This window comes from Balaenoptera physalus (assembly GCF_965194825.1).
Source record: "Balaenoptera physalus genome assembly, chromosome: 8".
Classification (NCBI taxonomy): Eukaryota; Metazoa; Chordata; class Mammalia; order Artiodactyla; family Balaenopteridae; genus Balaenoptera; species Balaenoptera physalus.
In genome coordinates this window covers 103,700,873-103,728,170 of record NC_138887.1, presented here as the reverse complement: position 1 = coordinate 103,728,170, position 27,298 = coordinate 103,700,873, and the positions used below count along the sequence as shown (strand labels likewise).

General features: G+C 52.9%; 1 protein-coding gene across 7 annotated transcripts in view; it reads left to right on the top strand.

The window, feature by feature from the left end:
- Nucleotides 1-27,298, top strand: part of PLXNA4 (plexin A4) — a 596,073-nt gene that overhangs the window by 218,424 nt on the left and 350,351 nt on the right. For all 7 annotated transcript variants that reach the window (XM_082472852.1, XM_082472851.1, XM_082472850.1 and 4 more), the window contains one exon: nucleotides 12,301-13,553. In XM_082472852.1, the coding sequence (XP_082328978.1) occupies nucleotides 12,301-13,553 (1,253 nt within the window). The remainder of the gene's footprint in view (nucleotides 1-12,300; nucleotides 13,554-27,298) is intronic.

The following is a 27,298-nucleotide window of genomic DNA, read 5'->3' as shown; positions in this document are numbered from 1 at the left end:
GGTGTGTGCCCAGCAGGTGGGAAAGGCAGGATGACAGGGTGGCACAGGTCCCCACTGCTAGGGACCCAAACACTTAAAGCCCATGGGAATAAGGAGGGGATGGGGAGCCAGGAACCACCTCCTTAGGAGGAATGACATGTTATACTAGTGTTATTTGATCAATACTAAGTATTTTTAAAATTCAGTGTTGCCATGGTGATGGAGATTATTTCCAAACTTTAAGATATAAAATACCCTATTCTGCTAGCTCCTTGCATATTTCCAGGTAGTAGTGCCTGGCCCCCAAACTTTGTTGCAGTCGATTCTGAACCTTTTTTTTTTAAAGGAGTGAATATAGCTCTGTTCTGCTTCCGGCTGCAGGGAAGATTTCTGCCAAGATTCACGGCACGCAGCTGAAATATGTTTTGTATTTTCTGAGCTTTGGCTCATCGTGGAATTAAATAGCACTAATTACATGAATATAGACCAGCAAGGGAGACAACTGTTCACTTCCTGATTTTCCCGGGAATTGAAAAAGAAAGGGAGGGGGTAGAAGGACAAGGAGGGGACAGGGGAGAGAAAGAGCCTTCCCACTACACATTAGATGACAGCAGAAGTGTGAGTATTTGGCCCAGATGTGCCCCAAATAGCCTGTTCCCTCATGGTGTTGCCATTTGGTGGCATCACCAGCTTCCCTCAGGAAGACCCTGTGCGCTGGAAGGCAGGAGGCCGGGCTGTGCGAAGCAGGTCTGCTGCTGGGGGTGGCAGTGATGGCCTGGGGTGGGGAGGCATTTTGGGAGCAGAGTGGTACCTGGGAGAGACGCTGAGTGCAAGGGTCTGAGTGCAGTGGGCTCCCATCTGGGTCCCCCTAGCAACCTGCTTCTAGCATCCTTTCCAAACCTGTTGACTTTTTTTAGTCAGAAAAGTTTACTTAGAGATTTCTACCAGCCTAAAGAAGGGAATTTCCATTCGTTTTAAAATTCCTTCTCCTGCTAAAGATAGGAGATGAAATAGGCAGGATCACCTTATCGTGGGTTATCAGTTAAGCCCTTCAGTGGGTGGGGTGGCTTCAGAGCTTGGAGGCCTCCTGCTGATCCTTCACTCAACTGTCGAGTGGTGGGGTCCGCAGAGGCCGGAAGCAGCGAGGGCCCCTCCTTGAAAGGTTACCTTGCTCCCCAGGCGCTGACTCAGTGAATGGGCCACTGCCTGAGCTGACAAGGTGCGTCCCGCTCCAGCAGTCCTCACTGAGAGAGAGAAGATAGGTCCAAGGAGTGTGATGGAGGCTCGCTTAACAGCCGCATGCCCCGCGTTCTCTGGGGGCAGGTCGTGGAACTAGACCGCGGTGGGCTGTCCCCAGGCTCCGCACAACTTGGATTTCAGCCACTACAAAGCCAGTGTAGGTGAAGATGCAAAGAGACTGGAAAGAGACTTCAGCACCAGCCTTGTGTTTTGCAGTGAACACCCCCTCCCCGGGTGTTGCCATCCTCACCATCTCATGGCAAAGGCCATTCGTGGAACCCTCCCCACATCAGCGTCAGCCTGTGCTCCATGACGCCTGAAATGCTTCACTCTCACTCCTCCTAGATTTAAGCCCAGAAAGAAACATAACGATCTCCCTTGACTCATCACCCTGTTTCCAGAAATGCCATTTTACAGATGGGGAAACTGAGGCATCAAGAAAGCAGGACTGTGGCCAGTGAGGAGGTCCATTCCTGATACCTGTAGCGTCCTTGCTGCTGTGATTCAGAGAGGGGAGGCTCTTATGGGTGCCTGTGGCCGACACGTTCACCGCTGTGCACGAAGGATATCCTGCCTCTTTCCACGACCGTGGCAGGAGAGAAGGGCCTTGAAAGAGAGGAGCTCATTAGCCTGAAGCCCACATGACTGGCTTTGCTTTCTGGTGCCAGGCTGGGAGTCCAGGGAGAGAAGATGGCAAGGCCCAGGGGAGTGGGGGAATGGGTGGCAGGGAGAGCGGCAGAGAGCCTCCTTTCCAGATGAAGATCAGTTAGCGAAGCAAGTCTTCCATCCACTTCGCCCTGGGCCATACGCCTGAGACGGGGCTGCACAGATAGATGACTATCCCAGCACATGGTGGACCCCAAGCCCCTTCTCTGTGACACGAATGTCCACCCAGGTCTTGGGGCAGCAAAAGTGACAACAGATGCTCCCTTTGCCACAGCTTTGGGGTGTCTTGAGCATCTTCCCATGATGTGCCTTCATTTCTGCACCTCCAGAGGCCAGTGGGGACCCTCAGAAGATACTGGGAGCCAGCCCCCTGGATAGGGCATTTCTCACCGGCCGGGCCAAGGGCTGGGGTGGAAGAGAGTGACCACACTGACGCCAAGTCGGCTGGCACATCTGACCCCCGGTTCCTGGCTGGCTGGTTTCTTTAAATGAGACGCTGGAAAGAAGCTGACGATTCTGTCCTCCCAGCCCAGGCTGCTATTGAGAGTGTTGTGTTTTTAAAGCCTCACAGCCGGACTTGGAGGCTTAGCGACTCCCCTGCCCGAGCACAGTGCCTGGAATATAAAGGGCTGCCACAGTGTAATAATAGAGTTCCATCTTGGGCTTCCTGGGCTCGCTGGAGCTCCCACTCGTCTCTGCTGGGAACAGCGGACTTGGCCAGGGAAAGGTGGTTCTGCACCCTGGGGGGGGGTCCCTCAAGGCCAAGGATGGGGAGGCCTGGGGGAGGGGAAACCATAGATGGGGGCCTCAGGGGTCCGACGTGGACCTAATCTCTGAATGGGGGTGGCTCACTGACCCACCCTCCTGCAGACTCTTCTTCCAGGCTGGTTGCAAAGGCTCTGTCCATGGTAATCACGTTCCCCCAGCCCTCTCTAATAAACTGGAAAGTAAGGATTAAGTAGCTGAGCTTGGTGCTGAGTTTCCCAGGGACCAGGCTGGTTGCCTGGCGGCTGGACGCTAAGCCTGTGCCTGGCTCCCCATGGCTCCCTCTTCCCCATCCTTTATGCCTTTCTCCAGCCCTTCCTCCGACCACCGATGTCACATTTCTCATTGCTCCAAAGAGCAGAAGCAGAGGGAAAGCAGCCTGGAGGGATTGATTCTTGGGCTCATGACCTGCCCCAGCTGTGGCTGCCTTCTGGTTTTGTGCTGGGTCATGGCCGGGCTGAGCCTTCTGGGTCCCCCTCCTGGGTCCCCCCTCCTGCACATAAGACTGTCCAGGCACAGTGTTGTGACTTGATCTTTCCCCTGGTGGTAGTGATGGATCGCACTATGACACCCACACCCTGGGGCACTTTTCCTCTTATGAACGTGGCAGTCACTTCTGAGACCTCAACAGGGAGGAGGGGTGGCAGCAAAGGCCAGGACCAGGTAGTGAAGCACACAGGGGGCCGCATGCCCATCGTGGCGTCAGGAGGCAGGCACAGGTGTTCCGTGTAAATATAATCCTCCAGGAAAAGAAAGAAAATCACAATTCACGGCTCCTACTTCTAGAAACCAAGAGTTTCAAGTGAGAAATGCAGACAAGAAAAAACACTGGTTACTTACTGAGGACGTTCTTCTGAATGCATAGATTACAAATTGGAGGAGGAATCTTACAAAGGCCTTTCTCCATTTTGCTGGTTTGGATCAATAGCTGGCTGGTGTTTCTTGGATGAAATAGAAAGGAGACCTGGGCTGTGTCCCCAGTCCCCTCACTGGCCTTAGCTGCACACACAGAGTGCCTCCCTGCTTCCAAACTTCAGAAGGACCACTTCGGAGGAACATGAAGATATTTCACCCCTGTAGACATAGGCATGGCCATCTCCCACCTCTCTGGGCTTGGCAACTTGCAGTCTGGCTTTGGGAACAAGGAGGGAGCTACTGACACCTAAAGAGGACTTTCCCTGGGGTCAGCCTGATGCACTGCAGGAACGGAGCCCCACTGCGCCCAGCCTCGGGTTGGAATCCGGCTCTGATACGCAGCGTGCTGGCTGCGTTTCTGCCTGTGTTCGTTAGGGTGGTGCCAACTGCTGGGACGCACAAGTTCACCATTTCAGAGCCTTGTCCCAGGAGTGGTTTATTTCTTGTCTGACCTGGATGTCTGTGGTTAGTGGGTGTGTCCTTCCATCTTGAGGCTCCACCATCTTGCAGGGCCTCAGAATCCTGTTTATCCAGCTGGTAAAAGGATCTGTAGAGAAGACATATCTATTTCTTACCTGCTTTGGCATGGAAGTGTCACCACGACACTCCTTCACCAGTCATGCGGTCACACCTGGAGACTGTGTGGAAACGGAGAGGCCGAGAAGTGTAGGCCATAGCTGGTAGCCATCTCTTGTCAACGCCTTTACACCAGCCGCTGCACGGATGGGGAGGCACGCAGCTTTGGTGGAGAGCTAGCTTCCCGTCCCCTGGCCTCACCTGCACAAGAAATGAATTACCTCTAGTGCAGCCCAGTAAGGGAGACGAAGGGGAATGAGGTTCCTGGTTTCTAGGAAACCAGGAGGGGTTGGGAGGTGGAGCTCGGCAGAGCTTGCCAGTGACTATGGATGACCTCAAAGGGGAAAGCTACAGGATCCAGTAAGAGACCTCAGCCACTGGAGGGCGGGGCTACTGTTCTCCGCTTTGGAGCGTCTGTAGCCCTTGCACCCAGCTGAGAGCCCCTCTCGTGGTACGTGATCCATCAACACGCATTGGCCGAATGAACAAATGCATCCTGACTTCCAGCAGCTGGGTCTCCTGCGTTGTCTGTTTTCCTTGCCGCAGTTTTGTTTCCAGGCCCAGCTCCTTCTCCTCAACATAGCCTGCGCCGATGTCCTCTGCTGAGTAGGGCAGTGGTTCTCAAGTCTAATTTGTGGTTGCAAGGCAACCTGTTATGATATTCCAGCTGGAGGACCGGCAGTTCTCATTGTAAACTGTGTCTGAAAGGTGTATTTTCCCTGTTGCATTTGAAGTCATGCTTTTAATGGGCAAAAGTGGGTATTTTAAGTAGCTATAAGCCCTGATTAGAGCAGGGTAAAATCAGCATTGTGTGTTTGGGCCAAGTGGCTCAGCACCAAGATTTACTTGGTACTTCAGCTGTGGGGGATCCCAGCTGCCACCTCATACACTCTTCTGTGAAGTCGTCATCCGTTCCTCGTTTAGTCATTCATCATTCATTCATTCATCCATAATTCATCCATCCATTCCTTCATGTATTCCCGACATACCGACCATATATCAAGCTCTGGGCTTGGAACTGAAGAGAATAGTGGTGAAAAATACATAGTAATTTCTGACCTCCAGAAGCTCATATTTTTTAGATGGCAGGGAGCATCAGTGGGCAAATATAGCAGCGTTGGTGGAATGTGAGACGCTTGTGGTTGTAGAATGTGAGACTAACTCGAGTTCCTGGACTGACACGCAGTGGGGGCTGTCCTAGACCAGGGCCAGGGTCAGACACGCTTCATCTGAAGGGTGAGGCCCTAGGTGAGGGGGTGGGGTGGTCATCCTGGGCAGGGGAAACCACCTGTGCCGAGGACACGGAGGCATGGACAGGTGGAGAGCATCCCAGGAGACCTGTCAGCACAGCCCTCAAGGCAAAGGCCCAGCAGACAGGGGAGCATCGTGATGGATTATGGAAGTCAGCACACACACACACACACACACACACACACACACGTGCATGCACACACACCCAAACGCACCTGGAAAAAGCCTCACCATTTGCAAAATTCTAGTTTATCCCTGGGGCAGTGGGACACTGAGATCTCTTTGGCATGCTTCTTCTTGTGAAAGAACAGTCTATTAGGGAGGATGTGGTGAGAGACACCTTACTCTTTTGGCTGGAAGGCTGGATTTTTCTGTGTGTGGGTCAGGATTCTTTCATTAACAAATGCCAGAACCCTCAATGGCTTATGCAAAAGGTGAATTTTGGGCTCACGTAGCCAGGAAGTATAAGCATAGAGGTGGCTTCAGTGCATGTGATCTAGACATCTGTGTGATGTCACCAGGACCTGGGACTCAGGACTTTCTCTGCCCTGCCTCAGCTCTGCTCTCTTCGTACTTAACTTCCTTCTCTTCAGGCCCCCCTCCCCTCCTCCCACTCCCCTGGTTACAAGATGGTGTCCGCAGTTCTTAAGCCCGCCCTCTCCAAGGCCACAGCCAATGGAAGACCTAGGACTTTTTCCTCAGCGCTCCATCCAAAGTCTGTTGCCTCCCAGAGATTCTGATCCAACCAGGTACCCATCCCTAAACTAGTCCCTGTGACCTGCCCTTGCTCCGTGCTGATTGGTTTGGGCCCGGGTCATGTGTCCTCCCTTGAACCAGGGGTGGAGTCAATTTCCCCAGACGCTTCTGGGCTGAGAGGGGGTGAAGGGGTGGATCCCCAGAGGATAAATGAATGGTAGCAAAAACAACATCAAAAACAACAGGTGTCTACTATCTCTAACAGTGTCTTTCGTTTTTTTTTTTAAATCATGACTGTATTAGAGTTTTCCAGAGAAGCAGAAACTACATATATATATCGAGAGAGAAAGAGAGAGATTGATTTTAAGGAATTAGGTCATGCAATTATGGAGGCTCCAAGTCCAAAATCAGCAGAGTAGGACCGCAGACTTGAGACTCAGAGGAGACCCCATGTCATAGTTCAAGTCCAAGGGCTTCTGCTACAGAATTCCCTCTACCTTGGGGAGGTCAGGCTTCTGTTCTATTCAGTCTTCACCTGACCTGGTAGCCACACACTTATATTTTAGGGGAGAGTCTGCTTCACTCAAAGTCCACTGATTTAAATGTTAATCTCATCCAAAAACACCCTCACAGTAACATCCAGAATAATATTTGACCACATATCTGGGCACGATGGCCCAGCCAAGTGATCACATCAAATTCACCATCACAGTGACTGATGGTAAGAAGTACACTTACATCACACTCATGCATACACATACATGGCTGAAACAAAAGTCTCACAAAAGTCTTATCCTTCCTAAATGTGACATACTCTTATTTTTCTCTTCTATTTTATTTCATTAAAAAAGTACCTGTAACCTAAGCAGGTTACTAGACTGATGCTGGATTATGACTTGTCTTTTGAAATATCATCCTAGAAGACATTTTCTGGATGTTCTATTATCCCATGGCAAACGTCCTGAGGAAAACAGGATTCTGTCCAGAGGGTCAGGGAAGGTACCATGTGCCACCGAGGGAGACCTGAACAGATTGCCAAGTCCCACTGTCACTGGGTGTGACCCCAGCCAGGACCTGTCCCTGCTCATGCCTCCGTTTCCTTATCTATAGAGGCCGTATACTTACAAATGCCTCTTCTACCTAACAGGGTTGCCACGTACAGTACAATCAGAATGAGATAATATATGTGAAAACACTTTGTAAGCTCTAAAGTAATTTTGTGAGGTAATTGCTATTTTTAAACTACTCTATAATAACTTTCTTCTCTGCCACTCAGGAATCTGAGAAGATGATTCTATTTCATGAAAGTTAGTTTGAGCTCTTCACCACTTGCCACACAAAACAAAGCCCCAATTTCTCTAATCAAAATGATGATCAGCTTCTAAAAATGAGTCCCATCTCCCCTGAGATGATTCAGAATTAAAATTTGATTTCAAAGAGGGGGAAACAGCAGAGTGTTTGGGTTTGACTCAGAGACTTTCAGTTCTGTCTTCCTTTCCCACCCTACCTAGTTCAGTGAGTCCTTCCGGGCCATCTTGTGGTGACTCGGTTACATTATTTGCCTTGAAGAGTCAGAATTGGGCTGAATGCTACCTCTGATACTTTTGTTTTAAAACCAGCTGAGGGACTTCCCTGGTGGTACAGTGGTTAAGACTTTGTCTTCCAGTGCAGGGTGTGCGGGTTCGATCCCTGGTCGGGGAGCAAAGATCCCACATACCTCGCGGCCAAAAAACCAAAACATAAAACAGAAGCAATATTGTAACAAATTCAATGAAGACTTTAAAAATGGTCCACATCAAAAAAATCTTAAAAAAAAACAAAAACAAAAACAGCTGAATGATGACCTGAGAGAGAAACGGTGGATGGGATCTGGAATCTCAATGAGGGTTTCCTAGGTTGAGTCATCACTTACCTGGATAGCTGGAACGGACACCACTGGAGAAGTCCAGCTTTGCCAGGACGGACCGCCTCAGGCCGCCCTGAAGGGCAGGGGCGGGCAGCTCTGCTCACCTGTGGGTCCCGTGCTGGGGTAGGAGGGCTGCGGCCGGCTCACCGCTGTGGCAGTGCCCGGTGGGGTCTCTGGTGAGGCAAGCTGAAGCCCACATCCCTGCTAGCTCCCCCTTCTCCTCCATTTCTCTTGTTTGTTTGCTAGCTAATCCGTCTCTCTCGTGGTGTGTAAAATGAGAGGCTGGTTATTCCTATCACACGTTGTTGTTTTCTGTGGGCTCCCCCCTCTCCAGGCGCAGTAATTTCGCCATCCCCAGATGAGGGTGACAAGTGTTTGAGATGCATAACTGTGTCTCCTTTCAATGCCTAGTACAAGATGGAGAATGAGGCCTGGCACCTTTCTGCTCAGTAAATTTATAATTACAGGCTTCCTCGTCTCGCCTCTTGCAAAGCAGAGAGCTGTTGATTGGCTTGTGGGTCCGTGAGTGTGTACAGTAAGGCGGGGTGTGGCGGGCACACTTTCCCGGGGCTCGGCAGGTTCCAATACAGGGACGGCCGGAAGTTCCCTCCAGAGGGTCGGTGGCTGAGGCCTGACCCACACCTGCCTGTCTGGAGTGAGGATCACCAGCCCTGCTGGAATCTGGTTGTTGGCGGCGGTGTTCTGAGAGCTGTGTTAGGCAGCAGAGAATATGGCACCCAGAGAGCGGCCTCCTCCAGACAAAGGGCAGGAGCAGGTGCTGAAGCGGGTTCAGGTGAAGTCAGGAGACGTGGGAAGAGCCCTGCCTGGATTAGGAGTCCAAGGACTTGAGCTTAACCATCCCCACCGTGAACTCACTATGCGACCTCCTGCAAGTCCTTTAACGTCTGTGGATCGCAGCTTCCTGGTCACTGAAATCAGGGATTGGGAATCATCAAACTGGATCCTCTCTTTCAGCTCAAAAACTTCTGGATTCTTCTCTGATATTTAGATTTGCACAGGCAATTCTTGATGAACCCGCCTGACCTCCTGACCCCTCATCACTCTAACAGAGATGGTGCCATCGGGCATGTTTTGATCCTAATTCTTTTCATCTTCTTTCACTCTTGTCAACAACAACAACTCTCACTTAAGAAGCACTTACTTCGGGCCAGGAGAAGCCCTGTGCCAGGCACTTTCCAGCCCTCTATGCTTTCAGAGGGAAATAGTTGTGCCCATTGTGATGGGCATGACCTGTGAGGTTATGCCCTGGGAGTCCCCAGGGGCTTTGCTCGCCTCCTGTAGAGCTGGTATTGCCAGGTGATGTCCTGGGACTTCTGTGTGTGGGAACTTACGTGGGTTAGACTGGACTTCTGAGGGCTCTGGAATTGTGCTTTCCTAGAAATAGGACGGGCTTTGCAGTGATACAAAGCTGGGTTTCAACCCCAGCTCTGCCACTGATGAGCCACGTGCTCTTGCAGAGCTAGTTTCCTCACCTGAAAAGCAGGTCAGGCACTCCTGACCCCAGCGAACAGCTGTCTGAGGAGCGAGGTAGTGGGTGGGCAAGCACTTGCCTTGGGGCCTGGGGCCCCATGAACGATGCACAGATGCTGGTGCTCCTCGCCTCCAGCCCCTCCTCCTGCCAGTCAGGGAAGAGTTCTTGAGTCTCCCCTCCATGTCAGGTGGGGGTCTCGCACTGTGGACACACCGGTGAGCAAGGCAGGCCCTCCCTACCCCCACGGAGCTCACAGGCCTCAGTTCTTCAAGCAAAGGCTAAATCGACAGGAGCGCGGAGGCTCCTCTCTGGGAGCGGGGGCTGAGCTCTTCTCCTTTAAGTTTCCTCCCTCACTACTGTGCATCTTAGTCTCAACCTCCCAGGGACGCCCTGACGCGGTCCTGGCTCCCTCTCCAGCCCTATCTCCTCCTGACTCTCACGAACCATGCTTTCCAGACAGGCTCTTCCTGGCGTGCACCCCGGTTGAAATGCCCTTGCTGTGGCTCCATGGACCCCTTCCCAAGGAGGCCCTTCCTTTCCAGCTCTGCGGGTCCTCTCGAAGTTCACAGCTCAGCCCAAGTGCCATCGCCTCTCCAAGGCCTCCCACAGCCTTCTCCTTGCTCCCTAGCCCGGGGTTAGAGGTCAGCTGTCCTCACCTGAGCTCTCGAAGTCCGTCATGCAACGTTTCGCCATCTGAGTAATTGGGTTCTGGCGGTGTCTGCCCCCCGACTCTGGGTTTTTCAAGGGCCTGGTCCAGCCTCGGCCATCCTTGGATCCATGGTGTCTTGTTCATTTGGAAGGTGCCCTCAGCCTACGTTCGCCACGCGGGGGAAGAGATGGAGGCCCTCCGCTCACAAGACTGCTGTCGGTCGTGGGTGTGCCAGTTTCCCTCCTCTGACGTTTTCTTGAGAATGTTTGTGGTTTTCATTGGGAATGAAAACGTCAATGTCAATGTCACGGTTAGCTGACAATGTCAAGTGTTTGTTTTGCTTTCCTTCTTCTTTCTTCTCTTGGTTTCCATCTAACTTTGTACTCTCTCTGCTTGTGGGAGGGGCAGATAGGTTTCTTTGGCTCAGCCATCTACCTCTTCCCATCACCTTGTTTCTGAGTTGTTTGGGAGGGGGAAATGAGAGAAATTCCACAGAGCTGAGATGTCTCCGAATAAGATGTAGGCCATTCCTGCCCAGATTTCTCCCAAACTGGAAGAAATATGAAGCCATCCTCTGGAAACACACGCAGAAAAGCATCTTGAATAGAAATGAATGAGACCATTAGGATGGAAAGCTATTTTGTTCCACGGGGAGTTATTTATTTATTTATTTATTTATTTATTTATTTGACCACTTTTCTTAAAGCATTTGTTCTCTGCCTTTAATGAAAACCTCTCAGAGGAGGCCTCACCCCGGGCAGCGACCAAGACCTGCCTCATTAAAATGACGTCGGGGGACTTCCCTGGCGGTCCAGTGGTTAAGACTTCACCTTCCGATGCGGGGGGGGGGGGGGTGTGCGGGTTTGATCCCTGGTCGGGGAACTAAGATCCCACATGCCTCGCAGCCAAAAAACCAAAACATAAAAATACCAAAAGCAATATTGTAATAAATTCAATAAAGACTTAAAAAAAATGAAAAAAAAACAAAATGACATCGGGGCTCAGACCTGGCCGGTGCACCCAGAGGACCTGGTGGCCGCCTCAGAGTAAAGGGATCCGGGATGTGGGTTGTTCATTAGGCCTCATGCACCGCCCAGCAGGGGGGAGGCGCAAAGGAGAAGCTTCCCCTGCAGTAGGTGCAGACCCAGAGGGCCAGGGCTGTGACGGACAGCCCCCTAAAAAGGGTTGTGTGAACTCGTCTTCTGTGCGTACACAGTCACTGGTGGACGTCCCCGGCTGTGCCTGGCTGGGGTAAACTGAGACGTTTTAGCAGGACAGCATGAGAGTCTGCCATGGACTTGGACAGTCCTGGTCCTGGTGTCAGTTGGCCTCTAGGGCTTCTAGCTGTGCAACCTGGATTACTCCCCTCAGCTGTAAGGTGGGAGTGTCAGTAGTACTTATATCACAAGGCTGCTGGTCAGGGCCCCAGCAGGAAACATTGCACATACAAATCAGGTCATTTGCACAAAGGTTAATAGAGGGGGTCTTGACACGTGCCTCCTTAGAGGCAGGGCAGTGTTTGGGGGCAAGAACATTGAGGCCCGTTACCTCCCCTAGGACCAAAGGGAGGCAGGCAGGAGGTGGTTCGCAGGACCTGAGGGTGGGGCGTCCCCAGTACCTGCAGCCCCCTCCCCTCCTCCTAGCCTCTCCCCCTCCCACGGGGCTTCGACTGATTCTCCCCACTGGCTGCACCTAACCAGGCCCAAGGGCAAGGAGGCTGCAGAGGTATAGTCCATACAGGTCAGCCTCCTGGGCACGGAGAAGGGTAGAGAGCAGATCTGGAGGGTCAGGTGGAAGATCCCCCGCACTGAAGGGTTTGTTAAGATGAAATGAGAGTCTCGGGAAGGTGCTGGACAGTGGCTGATGCAAAGTCAGGCATTCTGTGGGCAATGGCTGTTTATCATCATCATCGTCACCATTACCATTGTTGTTACTGTTGCTAGTATTATTACTAGTACTATTACTGAAGTGCCCTCCTGCTGCCACCCAGCTTGGGCACTCATACCCACACACTGGGGACTGGCTCCCTTGGCCCCAGCGTCCCCCATTGCAGGTCGGTTTCAGTGTGTGCAGTATGCTTTGAGGGCCCAGCCAGACAAGCTGTGGGGTGAAACTAAGCCTCTGCCTTTGTCAACCAGCATCACCTCTTTCCTTTCCCCCCCGTAGGGAGCCTGCACTCCTCCCTCGACAGTGCTGTGCCGAGTGTGACTGTGCCCCGAGGACGCGTCTCTGAAATGAAAGCCATGCCTTGGAATTGGACTTGCCTGCTCTCCCACCTCCTAATGGTGGGGATGGGCTCCTCCACTCTACTCCCCCAGCAGCCACCCCTGCTGCCCCAGAAGCGATCTTTTGTCACGTTCCGCGGGGAGCCCGCCGAGAGCTTCAACCACCTGGTGGTGGACGAGAGGACAGGGCACATTTATGTGGGGGCCGTCAATCGGATCTACAAGCTCTCCAGCGACTTGAAGGTCCTGGTGACCCACCAGACCGGGCCGGACGAGGACAATCCCAAGTGCTACCCTCCCCGCATTGTCCAGACGTGCAACGAGCCCCTGACCACCACCAACAATGTCAACAAGATGCTCCTGATAGACTACAAGGAGAACAGGCTGATCGCTTGCGGGAGCCTGTACCAAGGCATCTGCAAGCTCCTGAGGCTGGAGGACCTCTTCAAGCTGGGGGAGCCTTTTCACAAGAAGGAGCACTACCTGTCGGGGGTCAACGAGAGTGGCTCTGTCTTTGGGGTGATCGTCTCCTACAACAACCTGGACGACAAGCTCTTCATTGCCACGGCCGTGGACGGGAAGCCGGAGTATTTCCCCACCATCTCCAGCCGGAAACTGACCAAGAACTCAGAGGCGGATGGCATGTTCGCGTACGTCTTCCACGATGAGTTTGTGGCCTCGATGATCAAGATTCCTTCGGACACTTTCACCGTCATCCCCGACTTTGATATCTACTACGTCTACGGCTTCAGCAGCGGCAACTTTGTCTACTTCTTGACGCTTCAGCCTGAGATGGTGTCTCCCCCGGGCTCCACCACAAAGGAGCAGGTTTATACGTCCAAGCTCGTGAGGCTTTGCAAGGAGGACACGGCCTTCAACTCCTACGTGGAGGTGCCCATTGGCTGTGAGCGTGGCGGGGTGGAGTACCGCCTGCTGCAGGCTGCCTACCTGTCCAAAGCTGGGGCCGTGCTCGCCCGGACCCTCGGGGTTCGCCCAGAGGACGACCTCCTCTTCACCATCTTCTCCAAAGGCCAGAAGCGGAAAATGAAATCCCTGGACGAGTCGGCCCTGTGCCTCTTCATCCTGAAGCAGATCAACGACCGCATTAAGGAGCGGCTGCAGTCCTGCTATCGGGGCGAGGGCACGCTGGACCTGGCCTGGCTCAAGGTGAAGGACATTCCCTGCAGCAGCGCGGTGAGTCCGGGGAGGGCCTCTGGGCCAGGATGGCACGGTGTCGAGACCTAGGCTGTGGCCTCCATGGGGTGTGAATCATCTGTCCCATCTTGTAGATGAGACAAGTGTATCCCGCCTCTGGGTGTCACTGGACTCGGATTATCACCGGCTCAGGCATGCTGTGACCACGGCACTGAGCTTATGAGAGTCAGAGCTGGAGCTAAATGTAGATTTCCTATCGGCACTTTTCTCTATTCCGGCTGGCTCACTGGCTGTAAGAGGAGGGGCTGGAATAGGCGGGATTGTGTGCCATAGACGCCACGTGCACCAGGCATTCTTGAAGGCTGCACTGTCGTGTGCGGTGACTTGAGAGGTGTACCCACCTTCTTAGCGACCATGCTGCAAGTCACTCTGCTGGGAGCTTAGAATAAAACCAATGGGTGGTGGAGGCAGAGCTTAGAGTAAAACCCCTACTGGGAGTAGGGAGGCAGTCATTTTACATTTGGGGTAGATGTAGAACTTCAGGAGAGGTATGTTTTTAGCCCCTTGCGTATCATTAGGAAATGGGAAAATAAGATCAGAAGTAGGGGGAGAGTCCAGTGAACATAGAGGGGAAAACAGTTTTCTAAGCTTGCTTGGGAAACTGTATTTATTAAGTATCTTCTGTGTGCACAGTCTCATGGAAGAAACATGTCACAGTGTCCAGAAGCAGCCGTGGCGCAGTGCTGGGTGACAGAGGGCTGAAGGAAACCAGGGGGCGGGGAGAATGAAGGGTTGGTTTAGGAGGCCTTCCCAGGGCCCGTGGGCCCTGAGGGACAGACCGGACCTCAGAACTGCTGGGCAACCACCGGTGCCACGGGTGACACAGCCCCCTTGCCTCTCACCACCACGCACATACATACACACTCCTACACACATGCATGTGCACGTACACAAGAAATACCCTCACAAGCACTCACATATACACCTTGTGTTAGAAATTAGCAAGTTTATGCTGTGTGCTTACTAAACAGCTAGTTCTTTTGCGATCAGAGGGGTTGGCTATTTTTGCTGCACAAAACTTGCTCCAATCCTGTCTTTTTGGGCAATACTTTTGGGAGTAAGATCAGCTGCAGAGATCAGCCTGGCTGCCCATGGGCAAGCATTTGTCTCGCCCTTGCTCCCTGCCACAGTACAAAAAGCAAAGTTCATCATGGGAGTCTGCAGAGCTGCAGGTCCTAACATCCGCCTGGCGGCCTTGGAGAGAACAGAGGGAAGGCAGCTTTGCAAGACTGGCTAATGCCAGGACTGGGAGTAATGGAGCCAGATAACAAGCTTTTGATTTTTCTTTGGGCTTTAATTAGCCTTTTCAAGTTCGAGGCAAGTTCAGGGCTGAGAGCAGAAAGGAGGAGGCCAGAAACTCCACACAGGGCTGGGGCTGTCTCCCCAGCCAGTCTAAAAGGCCACACCAGCTTTTAATGCACAGTATCAGTTTCCTTTGATTCAGCCCATACTCAAGTTAGTTTGCTCTGGGGCTTGGCTACGGTTCTTTTGGCCTCAGCTCAGACCACGCAGGCCAGGCTCCTGAGTGTCCCCGTTGAGCCCTCACAGGCACAGTGTTTGCAAACCCAGCTTTTCCTGCACTCATTCATTCACAAGGCCGTTGGATTCCTTTCCTTTTTGCCTTCTTACCTTGAGGCAGGGAGGGATGAGATGAATTCTAGAGTTCTTTTTTTGCCTCTGAGTCCAGGATTCCCTTGAGGCCTGGGAAAGGGAACCGATTCTCAGATGGCCTCTGTCCTGCGGCGTTTCAGCTGCAGGAAAGTGGAGGAGGGGGGCATAAGGCCCAGGAGGCTGACTTTAGGACTTGTTTTTTGTAGGGTTGGGTGTCCCTTGTGGGTTTTGTCATAGTTACAACTCAAAGAGCTTGAAAAGTGGTTCATTTTAAAACTGAGATATAATTGACATGTAACACTGTATTAGTTTCAGGTGTACAGCATAATGGTTCAATATTTGTGTATATTACAAAATGATCACCACAAGAGTCTAGTTTACATCCATCACCATACATAGTAACACATTCTTTTTCTTATGATCGGAACTTTCGAGATCTACTCCCTTAGCAACTTTCAAATATACAATACAGTATTATCAACTATGTCACCATGCTGTACGTTACATCTCCAGGACTTATTTTATAACCGGTATTTTGTACCTTTTGCCCAGTGACTCATTTTTATTGTGCGCCTGTTGTCCTAATTCCCTAAGCTAGAATGCTTGTTCCATGGTGCTCTTCAGGCTTTTCTGGTCTCTTCATTTCCTGGGATTCACATTCCTTCCCCTGAACTCATGCCTCCAGGACTCAGAGCAGGAAGTAGGATGAGCCCTGAGGCCCCACCCCCTCACCAGGTCCCAGCTGTGTTTGGCTGTGTTCAGGGAAAATGGGGTCGGAGCCTGCCATGCATGGGGCGTTGGTGGAGCCACGTGGTGGCCCACAGCCTGGTGACCAGCTGAGGGGAGAAGCTTTGGGCTGGGAACCTGGAGCCTCGATCTGCAGGCCCCCAGGGAGCAACCTGTTGTCTTTATTCCAGGAGAACCAGAGAGGCTGGCTGAGCCCCTATCACAGATAAGGGCCAGCCGGCCAGGAGTGTCTTCCTCGTGGGACTGTGTCCCTGTGAAAGTCAGCGCATGTTGCAAACGAAAATCCTGGAGTGGGCGTTGGGTGTAGAGGCTGGGGAAGCAGCCCAGGTGTTTGCTGGTGCCTGGGGGAGGGGGGAATGGAAGCAACTTCTAGTTTTGCCTTCTGGCCCATTCTTTCTTGTGTCCTGGTTTTTCCCAGCTTGGATGGAAAGAGGTATCCAAGAACAAACGGGCTGGCATCTGAAAATTACTCTGAGGACCTCAGGAGGGCCTGTGCAGAAGGAGGGTCCTGGAGGGATCAGCCAGGGCTCCTCCCAGTGTCTTAGGACTTGGGAGACGGTAGATCAACCTAAGGCCTTTTGCTGGTGAGCAGCCAGGGGCGGGGTTAAGGATGATGATGTCATTTCTTTGTTTCTGCTGCTCAACCCTGAGATGGTCTCTATCTTTGGTGCCTTTGAAGGCTGCTAACCGGGGTCCGCACACCCTCTGTCTGCAGAGCAGTGACAGTTGAGACAAGGAGCTCGTAGCCTGTGCCACGGCCCTGAGCAGGTCACGGCGACAGCTCTCAGCCCCTTTCTGGGAGCCCCGACACTCCTGACCTGCAGTGGGACTGCTGGGCTGGAGGCTGTGCTGTTGAGGCCCAAGGCTCTTGTGTTCTATGCGGGCCGAGAGGCCTGGTGTCCTGGAGGCCCCCGGGCACGGCCATCTCTATCTTCTCACCCTTTCTTCAGCCTTTGGGGTCACCTCACGGGACACTAGCCCTTCTGCCTCCAACTGAGTTAATGAATGGATGAAACTCTCATTAGGCCCTTGGCAATGTACCCTCTCCTGGTTGGTGCCAAGAATCATGACATGACATCAGTCTCCAGGAGCCTAGGAGTCCAGGAGAGAGACGCATCCAAGCGGGTCATTACAGCCTGTGTGACGGGAACGAGGGCTGTGGTCATGAGAGTGACTGTCACTCATGCCACTTAAGTCTTCCCTAAGTTTGGGACCAGTTGAGAAGTGGATGTAGGAGTCAGGCAGCATCAGCTTTAGTGCTGAGAAGCCTGGATGAGCAAAAATCAGCTGCTTAATCGCCCCCTCAAGACTCGAACTTAGAACTTAGAAGATGTCGGTCCATGGGGCGGAGCTTAGAAGATGTCGGTCCGTGGGGCGGAGACTGTCACCGGAGTGACCGCCTCACACCTGTCCAGCCTCAGTAGCGGGGGCAGAGGGTGGTGGCCTCCGAGCCACCCGGCAATCCCCCTGGGGAGTCCGTGTGGTGCCTGACAGTTTACAAAGGGCTTCATCGCCTCCTCTTCTCTCAGCAGTTCTCAGGATAATAGGAAAGGCAGACATCCTGTCCAGTTGAGGAGATGGAGGAACCGAAAAGTCAAGTATTTCACCGAAGGTCATGTAGTTGGTGGACTAGAGCCTTCCATGCATCCTAATTCTCGGCCAGGTGCCCTTCCCGCTGGTGTTTCTCCATGACGCAGCAGTGGCAGCGGGGCTGGGATGACTCACGGCGCAGGGCCATCTGGCATTGCAGGGCGTTTGCGTTGCTGGGCCCTGGAGCACTGAGTGCCAGTGGGGCTGGACTCCGCAGTCGCTGCAGGAACTAGGAAACCCCTCACGTTTCCAGAAGCCCCTGACTGAGAGCCATTGCCAGACCAGGTGCCTGCCTGAGTTCAGGGTTTACTCACCAGCCCTGCTCAGTCTCACAAGGTTCACAGAGGCACCCGGGACCGAGCTTTTTATTTTCAACCCCAAGCTTCGCTTCATATCCAGCAGCAGGGAGTGGGAAAGGAGAACCCCGTTTGTGTGTGCTGTTGCTGTGACTCATATCCATTGCTCTCCGGCAGGGCAGCCCTGGGAGGCGACAGGGTCACCCCCTGGACGCGGGCTGGCCTCCCAGCCCAGCCTGACGGTCACGCAGTTCGGTCTGGCGCCTGGGATCCTGAAACTCCACCAGAGTGCGTATCCGGAATGGCCAGGCAGCCACCGCAGGCTCCGGGGGCCGGTTTCTGCCCGTCTGCTCGGGCTGTTTTCTTTTCCTGTCGGCAGGAAGTGCAGCTCTGACTGGACGGGTATGTCCTGTTGTTTGTGGCGCAAGGCAGGCCTTTCTCTGCTCAGCAGCAGTCCTCTCTCAGACCAGGAACCCCTGCTCCTGTCTCCCCCATCCCTCCTTCCTCAGCTCCAGCTCACTTAACACACACACACACACACACACACACACACACGGGGACCATTAAACATGCACCGCATACACCACACTCAAGTCCCAGTGACAGCACACATCACAAATCTCCTTCCACATCAGCCCAGGCCCTCACCCCTCACAGCCCACTGACCCCGTACTCCAGACTTGTGTTTTAGCAGTGGGTTGGGAGGTGCTGCCATACCACAGACCCTGTCTTTACTCAAGTTTTCCCCCCTCCCCTTGAGATGGCTGCTGTTCCAGGTATTCAGGTGAAAAGGACACCCACCTCTTTCTCTCTGGCCAGCAGAATCTGCAATTAAAGTTGCATCTCAGCCAAGTACACGTGGTGCTTTGCGTTCCAGGATGGTGGCTGAGCCCTGCGTGATATGCTGGGCCTGATGAGAGGAAGGGGCTTGAGGCTGGCCTCCTAGGCTGGGCATGACCTCCCAGGACACCACCCTGGAGCCCAGTGGGCCAGCAGGGAGGGTGACGAGACCCAGGAATCACATCTGCAGACCGGTAACACCGACAGCTGCCGCGACCTCAGGGCGGGGTCTACCGAGCAGCGGTTAGGATGTGAGGCCGGCAATGCCGTGTCCTAACACCGAGAGACCGACTTCAGGAAGCCCCACACAGAGGCGTGCACCCCTGTACACACACCCACGTGTGCACACGCATCCTCTCTCTGGATATATGAATCACTTTCTCATGGTGTCTGTCCCCGTCATTTCTGTCTGTCTGTCGCTCTCTCTGCTGTGTGTCACTCTCTCACTTGCACTCACACTCTGTGCACAGTCGCCCCTGAGGCTCCCTCTTTCTGTGGTTTATCCTCCCTCACGCCTCCACGCTACACACAGCAGCTAACACAGCGAGATTCCTCTCCCGTGTACACACACGCTTGCGTGCGCGCACACACACACACACACACACACACACACACACACACCCCAGATGGTGTGCCACAGCCCAGCCCAGATTGGCAGCCGGGCCTCTCATTCAGTCAGCACACAGACTGGCCTGACTTATCCATCCAGATCTGCATTTCTGGGCCTTTCCTTCAATTCCCGTCATCCTCACAGGGTGGCGTCTTGGCCGGGATGCTGGCCTGGGAGCTTGGGCCTTTGGGTCTCAGCCAGGTCCAGCTCGTGAGAGGTCACTGAGCTGGTGAGCGGTTTCCTTTTTGCTTTAAATTATACATTTCATCTTCTAGAAGGAGGTGATAAAACAATATCCCTTTAATAAAGTGTGCTGAGACTCCTAGGGAAAGAGAAATACAGAGACATTAATAAATGATGATAGTCACAGAGCACCTTATATTTGTAGAACACTGAAACATCTTATAGCATCATCAGTATAGTCTCCTTTGGTTACAGTAACCACCTGATGAGACAGAAAGAGACTTAATAATATTGCTGTGATTTCATACTGATATTTTTTCTCCACCAATACCTGCTTTTGAGAGATTTGGGCTGTGCCTAACCCAGATGTTATGTTCAGAATCCCAGGCCTGGAGCGTGCCCCATCCGCCTTCCCTGCCATCCAGCACGTGTTATGAATGCTAAGTTAAGGCCTTTGAAGGAGAGGATACATTTCCAGCCAGATCCTCCCTGCTGCCACCTTCATGTGCCCCTTAGTTTTTGTAAGACAGAAGGGAATGACTACATGTTGGCACACGGCGCTTGCTTCATTTCATTAACAAAGTTAGTGGAGAGCAGGAAAAAAGACAACTCACGGAGTTCTCCATTCGGCCTCTCAATTTACATTTTTTTCCTGGTGGATTGGGCCCCGCATGCTGTCCATGTGTATGAAACGGGATCAGCGGGGGAGAAGAAAGCCCACATCTTTTCCTAGTCTCGGTGTCATTACTGTGTCTCTCTGAGTGTTCCAAAATATAATGGGATTTGTTCAGCTGATTTATCCTGTGTGCAGGCAACATTATCCAGACCCACACTCAGGCCTGAGGAGCAATGAGGGGAAGATGCACAGCAACGAGAGGGGGGCTAATAAAATTTATTCCCGCTAACAAGGGAATGACCTACCCCGTAATTCAGCCTGGCGATCGGGACCACTGCTTCCTGGTGCCCACTAGAAAACACACAGACTTAATCATTGTGGTGTGCCCTGCTCCAATTACAGTCCTGGTGGCAGCTGAGGTTGTCTGCGGTAGACAGGGAGAGAAGCGGGAACGTGGGATTGATGGGCTGGGTGGGATTTCTTTGCCCTTGACGGGCAGCTCTGAAGCTTAAGGTACAAAAGGAAAGGGACAGCACCCGGGTGGGTTTTGCTTGGAACCATTCCAAGGCCTTCCCTGGTCTCTTCCAGGGGCCCAGCTTCGGCTTCTGGACTAGTCCCATCTCGGAGGTCACCTGCAGAACTGGGCTAGTGGATTTTCATTCCTGCTTCTTTTGCTTGGCCTGCCTGTATCTCCAGTCACGGTGTCGTGGCCCTCTCTCCTTACCAGAGGGAGGAACGCAGGGCTCTCAGCAGCTGAGCGAATGAGGAGCGGGTCAGGGGTTCAATCCCTGGGATCCTGACTTGGAGCTGCTCTTGGCCCGCTATGCTCAGCATCTCTTAGGAGCGGTGCATTGCTACGGCTCGCTACTGGTTACACTCTGGACTGCAGAGAGGGTGCTGGGCTTCATGCGCTTCTCTTGGGAAAACAGCTCAAATTAGTGGCATTAGTTTCCTATTAGAAGGATAGCTTGTTATCATGATGAGTGAGTGACCACGTAGATGACCTGTATTTTGGTACCCACCCTTTTGAGTTGCTTAGAAACAGGGCACGTGGCTCTTGGGAATCTTGGTGCGATTTGTCGGGTTCTTTCTCCAGCCCCAAGACACTTTTCATGAAGCCCCTTCAATAACATGTTGGGTCTAACTAGGTTACTGTGGCTATGGTTTGCTGGCTTCCCCTCTCTGTCTCTGCACATTCATTCCCCCTACAATCTCATTGAAAAAGACACAATGAAGAACCTTTCTGAGATAATGCATTAGTAATTAAGTGTAGGAGGCCTCCTTCCCGCTCCTTTCCTGACGTCTGGGCTCACAGCCGAGGTGTAGGACCGACCTTCACCTCTATCGGGGCTTCTCCAGCTTTGAAGAGAGTTCGACCACCTGGGGTCAGCACGGGCCATGGGCAGAGCTTCGGGGAGGGTTAGAAATCATAAAAGCGAGAGGAAAGTTAATGCAGAACAGTAAAGCAGTCAGAGGGTGGTATCGTCCAAGTTTTTGGATCTCTTTCTCTGTTGCAGAAACGAGCACTCAGGCACGTGGGACTATTTTATGGAGTAACAGGCTTTCTGACGAGAGTAACCTTAAGCCAACCAGGGCCTCCCTACGGGGTTCCTACCTCCCTGGGGGCTCTCTCTGCTTCCCTCCTGCCCTGCCGTCAGACGGCACACAGAGTCATGCACAGTGGGCATCAGACCCTGGTGCGTTGATGAACACCTTGGGGTCAGCGGTTCTATTTGAGATCTGGCCCCGATAAGTGGGAGATCATTATCTTCCTGTACTGCAGAGATTTACAGCTGGGGTCTGTATGTAGACATGAGCTACTACACTTACCTGATCAATATCTCCCTTTATGAAGAAATCCCACATGCGTAATTCACTGATTCCCTACTTCCAGCGGAGGTCTGCTCTGGTCAGCTCCCGGTTGTGTGTGTGTGTGTGTGTGTGTGTGTGTGTGTGTGTGTGTGTGTGTAATTAATTAGTGGGAAGATTTTGAGACTGCTGAGCATGAATCTAAGTACTGCTGAGCATGAATCTAAAGACATTTTCTTTTCCACATCAGCAGGCACCTCATGGGCTTCCACCTTCTTTTTCTCCTAACTTGTATTTCTTTTCTAAACTTCAGCTCTCACTTGCCTTTGGGATAGGTCAGCCCAGGAAAGGAGGAAGCCCGCTCTGATGACTAGCCAAGGGCCTCGTCGGGGTGGGAGAGGTAGTTCCTCCCAGAGATCACAGAAGGGTGGAGGGCTCATCCTGGACAGCAGAAAAGGAAGCGAGCACTGTCCCAGAGCAGCCTCTCATCCTGACAGTAGTAGGTTCCCTGATCCTGGAATCGGTTCCTTTGGGGCCACCCTCTAGCACCCTGGAGGAAGCCTCCATGTAATGCCAGTTTTTCCCTCTAGTCTGGGAATTTGGGGTTCTGGTAACTATCTTCTCAGTAACTTGATAGGTCATGAGGGGTCATTTCACTCTCTAAGCCTCAGGTTTTCTCTTCTGTAAAATGGGGCTGTTGAATTCTAAGATCTTGAGTCATTTTCCTCTGAAATAGCACAATGTGTGAAAGCTTGGCCATGCACTGTCCTGGACAGAGAACCCAGAATTGAGCCCCAGTGTCACTTCTTCCTCGAAACCCTGCTGCTCCCCCCAGCAGTTGTGGCCCTGCCCTCTGTCCCCACAGCGCCAGGTGCATAACTGAAGCTGGGCATACGTGGCCTCGTCTAGTCATGGACCCGGTCTGTCTCCCCCACTGAGAAAGGGGCAGAAACAGAGATGTTTTCATCTTTATACTGTTGGGTCCTCACCTGGTGTTTGGTACCTAGTAGGTCCTTCTAAACATCCTTAAGCAAAGTAATAAATGAAGAACAGTAAATAGCGTTGTCTTCATTTAGTGCTTCAGTTTCCCCTAATGGAAACAGGGAGTTCCAGTAGCCTAAGAGACCAAAAGTTTGATGGAAAAAGGCCCAACTGAAGGCCCCACAGTGGGTGAGCTTGGAAGGTCTCTGATGCCTTCTCCCCCATAATGGTCTGGCCTCCCAGCGTTGCGGGTGGGCGCAGAGGTGCCCAGGACTCCTCTGCATGAGGCTGGATGCTACTTTTGCCTTCAGGGAGGGCTGGAGAGCCCGTTTGCTCCCAGATGGAAGGACTCCTCTCTCTTCAGGAGCTGCCCATGAGCAATGGGAGGACCAGGTCTGACTTTGTATTTTCCATCCTGGGCTCAGCGACTGCAGCTGCCGGCCCAGAGCAGTCGGCGGCTGCGTCCCCGGTTGGAGGAGGCGGCTGCATTTGTCCATCCCTGCGGGCTCATCTGGTTGGCCTCCTTTGGATCAGTTTGGGATATTTGCAAACAGTGGATGCCGGGGGTGAGAGGGGCAGCCCATGGCTATGGAAGAGACCGGGTCCCAGAGCTGAGCTAATTGGCCCACAGGGGGATGGACCTGGTGACCTTTACCTCATTAGCACTGCTTTTGGACCACTGAGCTCTGGCCTAGTTCTGATCTTTCCATAATAAGGACTCAAGGTGGGATTTCTGTAAAGGTGGGGCAATGAAGGGCAGGGCTGAAACAGCTCCACCTGGCAAGGCGGGCGCATCAGGAACCAGGCTGGGGGCCACGCTAGACCAGAGGAGGAGTGGTTTCAGAATCAGGTTCCTGCCGCACCTCATCACCCAGGGCCTTCAGGATGGACTGGCACAGGTGTCAGGTTGATGGTGGGGCGCAGGGTCGGAGGGTGATGCCCCCATCGTCTCCCAGGTCTGCCGCCTCCTTCAGTCCTTCTCAGAGGGTCTCCACAGAGACCACCAGACACTGCAGCGGCCCTCAGGTGGCTGCTTTGCAGCTCTGCCCCGGAGCCTGGGGAGACTGCGGAGGAAGGATGCTGGCAGCATTTAAAATCCCCTTTCCGTGGAGATGATAGAGCTTTTCAGAGTGCCAGTCTCTCTGCAGAGTGGGAGCAATTTCCCTGTAATTGGTAAAGTAACCGTAACTGCTCCGTCATTTGAATGTAGCGACATGTAATTGCATGGTAACCTTTGCCGCCGTGCGCGAGGGAAGCACGGTGAGCTGTGAGATTGTAATCCGGAGTGTCAGCTCCGGCTCCCCACGCCACCTCCACCACGGCTGCTCGGCTCGGGGGGGCTGCCGTGGGCCCCTCCCTCCAGGTCCAGTGGGTCCTGCTCCAGTGGTCACGCTTGTCACGTGCCGTTCGCTCCTGGGCCGGTCTGTGGCACCCTCAGCAAGGAAGGGACGCCTGTGGTGATCTAGGAGGGTGCTTCTCACTAAAGCGCTGGGAAGGGGTTAAGATACAGATCTCTGAGCCCCACCTCCAGAGTTTCTGATCCAGTAGATCTGGGGCGGGGCCCGAGAATTTGCATTTCTGATGAGTAGTGCAACTCTTCTGGATCTTAGACTGTTTCTCTGCTCCTTCATTCAGCCTCATTGGCCTGATAGATCTTTAGGAAGTACCACCTTTGCTATTTCATCTTGATAACATTAGCCTCTTTAATCTTGATCACACCTCTACGAGGTGGATATCATGAATTTCCCCAAAGACGCTAAGACTCACAAAAGTTATCTGAATTGTCTAAGGATGACCAACAGTAATAAGAGCTAACACTCTCTTAGCACTTACTAAGTGCCAGACATTGTTCTACATCTATTAGTCATTTGAGCCTCACCATAGCACTGGGAAGTATATGCTATTATTATTGTCCCTATACTACCCATGATAAACTGGGGCACAGAGAAGTTAAATAACTTGCCCAAGGTCACACAGCATTAAATGGTGGAGCTGGGATTCAAACCTAGGCATTCTGACTCTAGTTCCACAGTGCTAGCCACTGTGAGACTCAAGCCTTTATTTAGTCATCCATCCATCCATCCATCCATCCATCTATCCATCCTTCCATCCTTCCATCCATCATCCATTTAACGTATATGTCTTAACCTACTGTGAACCAGGAACCAAGCTAAGGATACAAACATGGGTAAAACATGGTCCCATCCTTGAGCTCATGGTCCCTGGAATCCAGTGAATCACCAATCTTAATTTATAAGCCAGGTACCCCATGAGGACATTTATGGAGAGCAGATTTGGTGTCTTCCTGATGGGGCAGAAGGGACCCCAGAGGGTGTGTCCCTGTTTAAGGCCTTGAGGTCTGTTCACAGGGTTGCCTACCACATATATTCCCATGCAGCAGACTAATTTCCTTCCTTGGTAAGAATGAAGCTGCTGTCTGATGAGTAAGCACTGTAGCGGTGGCCATAGCCCGTCCGTGGGTGTTTGCGGAATGGCAGGGGAGAGGTGCAATCCGGGCCTGCAGGCCTGCTGGGCTCCTGCTTACAGTGGAGTCCAGTCCCTTCCTGGCTCCTCTGGCTGTCGCTCTAATCTTGTCGTTAAGGGGCGCAGGGGAGGGCTCGGCCAGGGCCAGAGCAGAGGCTCTCCTCCCCCGTTGCCCAGGGTGCTCAGGAACCTGCACCAACCCTCACCCGTGGAAGGCTTTCGCCGATCAGCCTTCCCTTCCAGGGGCCCGGCATCTGCTCCCTGCACCCCAGCCCCCGAGGTCTGCGGGCCCTGCGGGACTCTCCCTCCTCTCTCCTCTCCTCCCAGTGCTGTCATTACTCTGTGGCTTCAGCTCAGACTTGGCGGGTGGTGTCCTTAGAGAGCTGTGCTCTGGCCCGGGGCGTGCAAGGGCCACTCCCTGCTGCCATCCTACTTCTGTTCTGGGCAGGATTTCCATTAAAAAAATTAACCTGAAATCCCACCTTATCTTAATGAAGGGCTCTCCAGTTTAGCCGCTGTCTTCACACCTGGTATCTCACCTAGGCCTCGGGACGGGCCCGTCTTGCTATTTTACCATCAAGGGAGGTGAGGCCCAGAGGACAGGAGCAGCTTGTGCCAAGATGTGCGGCTGGGAAGCAGCTCAGCTGCCCGTGAACGCGAGACCTGTGCTTTGCCCTGACTTCGATGTTAAAACTCCCTCCCCTGTCACCCCCGCTTTGAGGAAACGAGGAGTAAGCCCCTTCCCACCCCACGCCATAGCCAGGGGACCTCAGCATCCATGCAGACCCGGGCTGCTCCTGGTCAAAGGCCTCCATCACCTCTTCATCACCTGGGGCCCCGCTCAGAGGGAGAAGTCGAGGCACGGGTGAGCCTGGGCGAGAAGCCATCGTCCCTGGAATCTCGGCACCACGGTAGGAGCCCCAGTTGTCCCCTTTGCCTCATCTGAGCCTGATGACAATACCACGAGGTAGGCAATGTGGGGATGTACCTGTCAGGTGCAGGTGAGGAGCCCAAGACCTGCCTCCTGATGGGGCCTCGCAGGGAGCTGTCATGAGCTGAAACCAGCAGAGTCCTAGCTGCCAGGCCACCAGGCTGAGCTCTCCTCACTTCTTTCCAATGAAAACATTCCTCACTTGGCCCCTTGACATGCAAGATGCCGCAGTGGCAGAGACTTGCAAGTCCCTGACTTTCTGCCTCTGAGCAAGCAGGGATTTAATGTGGCAACTGGCTGAATGCACACTCTCTTTTTGTACGTGGTTGGTTTTTATCTCGTGTTCTGCCCAGCGAAGAAGAATGGTATTTGGAAAGTGACCACTCAGAAATGTAGTTTCGGGGGGCTGAGCGGCCTGAGCCTTGTCAGGTCGATGAGGCGTGTATTTGTGCCAGGGACGGTGGAAAGAGTGGACGGCCTCGCTCCCTGCCTCAGTATCCCCTTGTGCGGAGCAGACAATCATTCGGTCTCACCTACTTGGAAAATGGGTTGTAATGGGTGAGATCCTTTCGCTAATGGCAGAAGTCCCAGCAGCACAGTTCAGGGCCCAGAAAGTCCAGGATGAGGACTCCTTCTGAACCAGAGGCAGGAACTTGCAAGGCCATGAAGATTCCTGCGCTGCCCTCTGAAGGCTTGGCAGGTCACGGCAGTTACGTCCAGCAGGGAGAAAACACTGTCTGCCCTTTATCTGGATTTTTCCTTCCTCTCTTCTGTCCATCTCTCTCTCTCCACTCTGTCTCCCCCTGCCCCCATTTCCTCATTTTAGGAAAGAACCATAAAGATCAGACTAGACCTTGAAAGCTTCCTCCCACCTTTGACTCCTATAGTTGTTTTTGAAGGGGTGGGGTGCGTTTGGTCCGGGCTGTTGGGCCAGACCCTGCAATAGAGGCCAGAGGCAATGCCAGCCGTGGCGCAGTCGTCTGCTCTGCACGTGGCCTGCCAAGCCCGCCCATGCTCTCTCCCTCC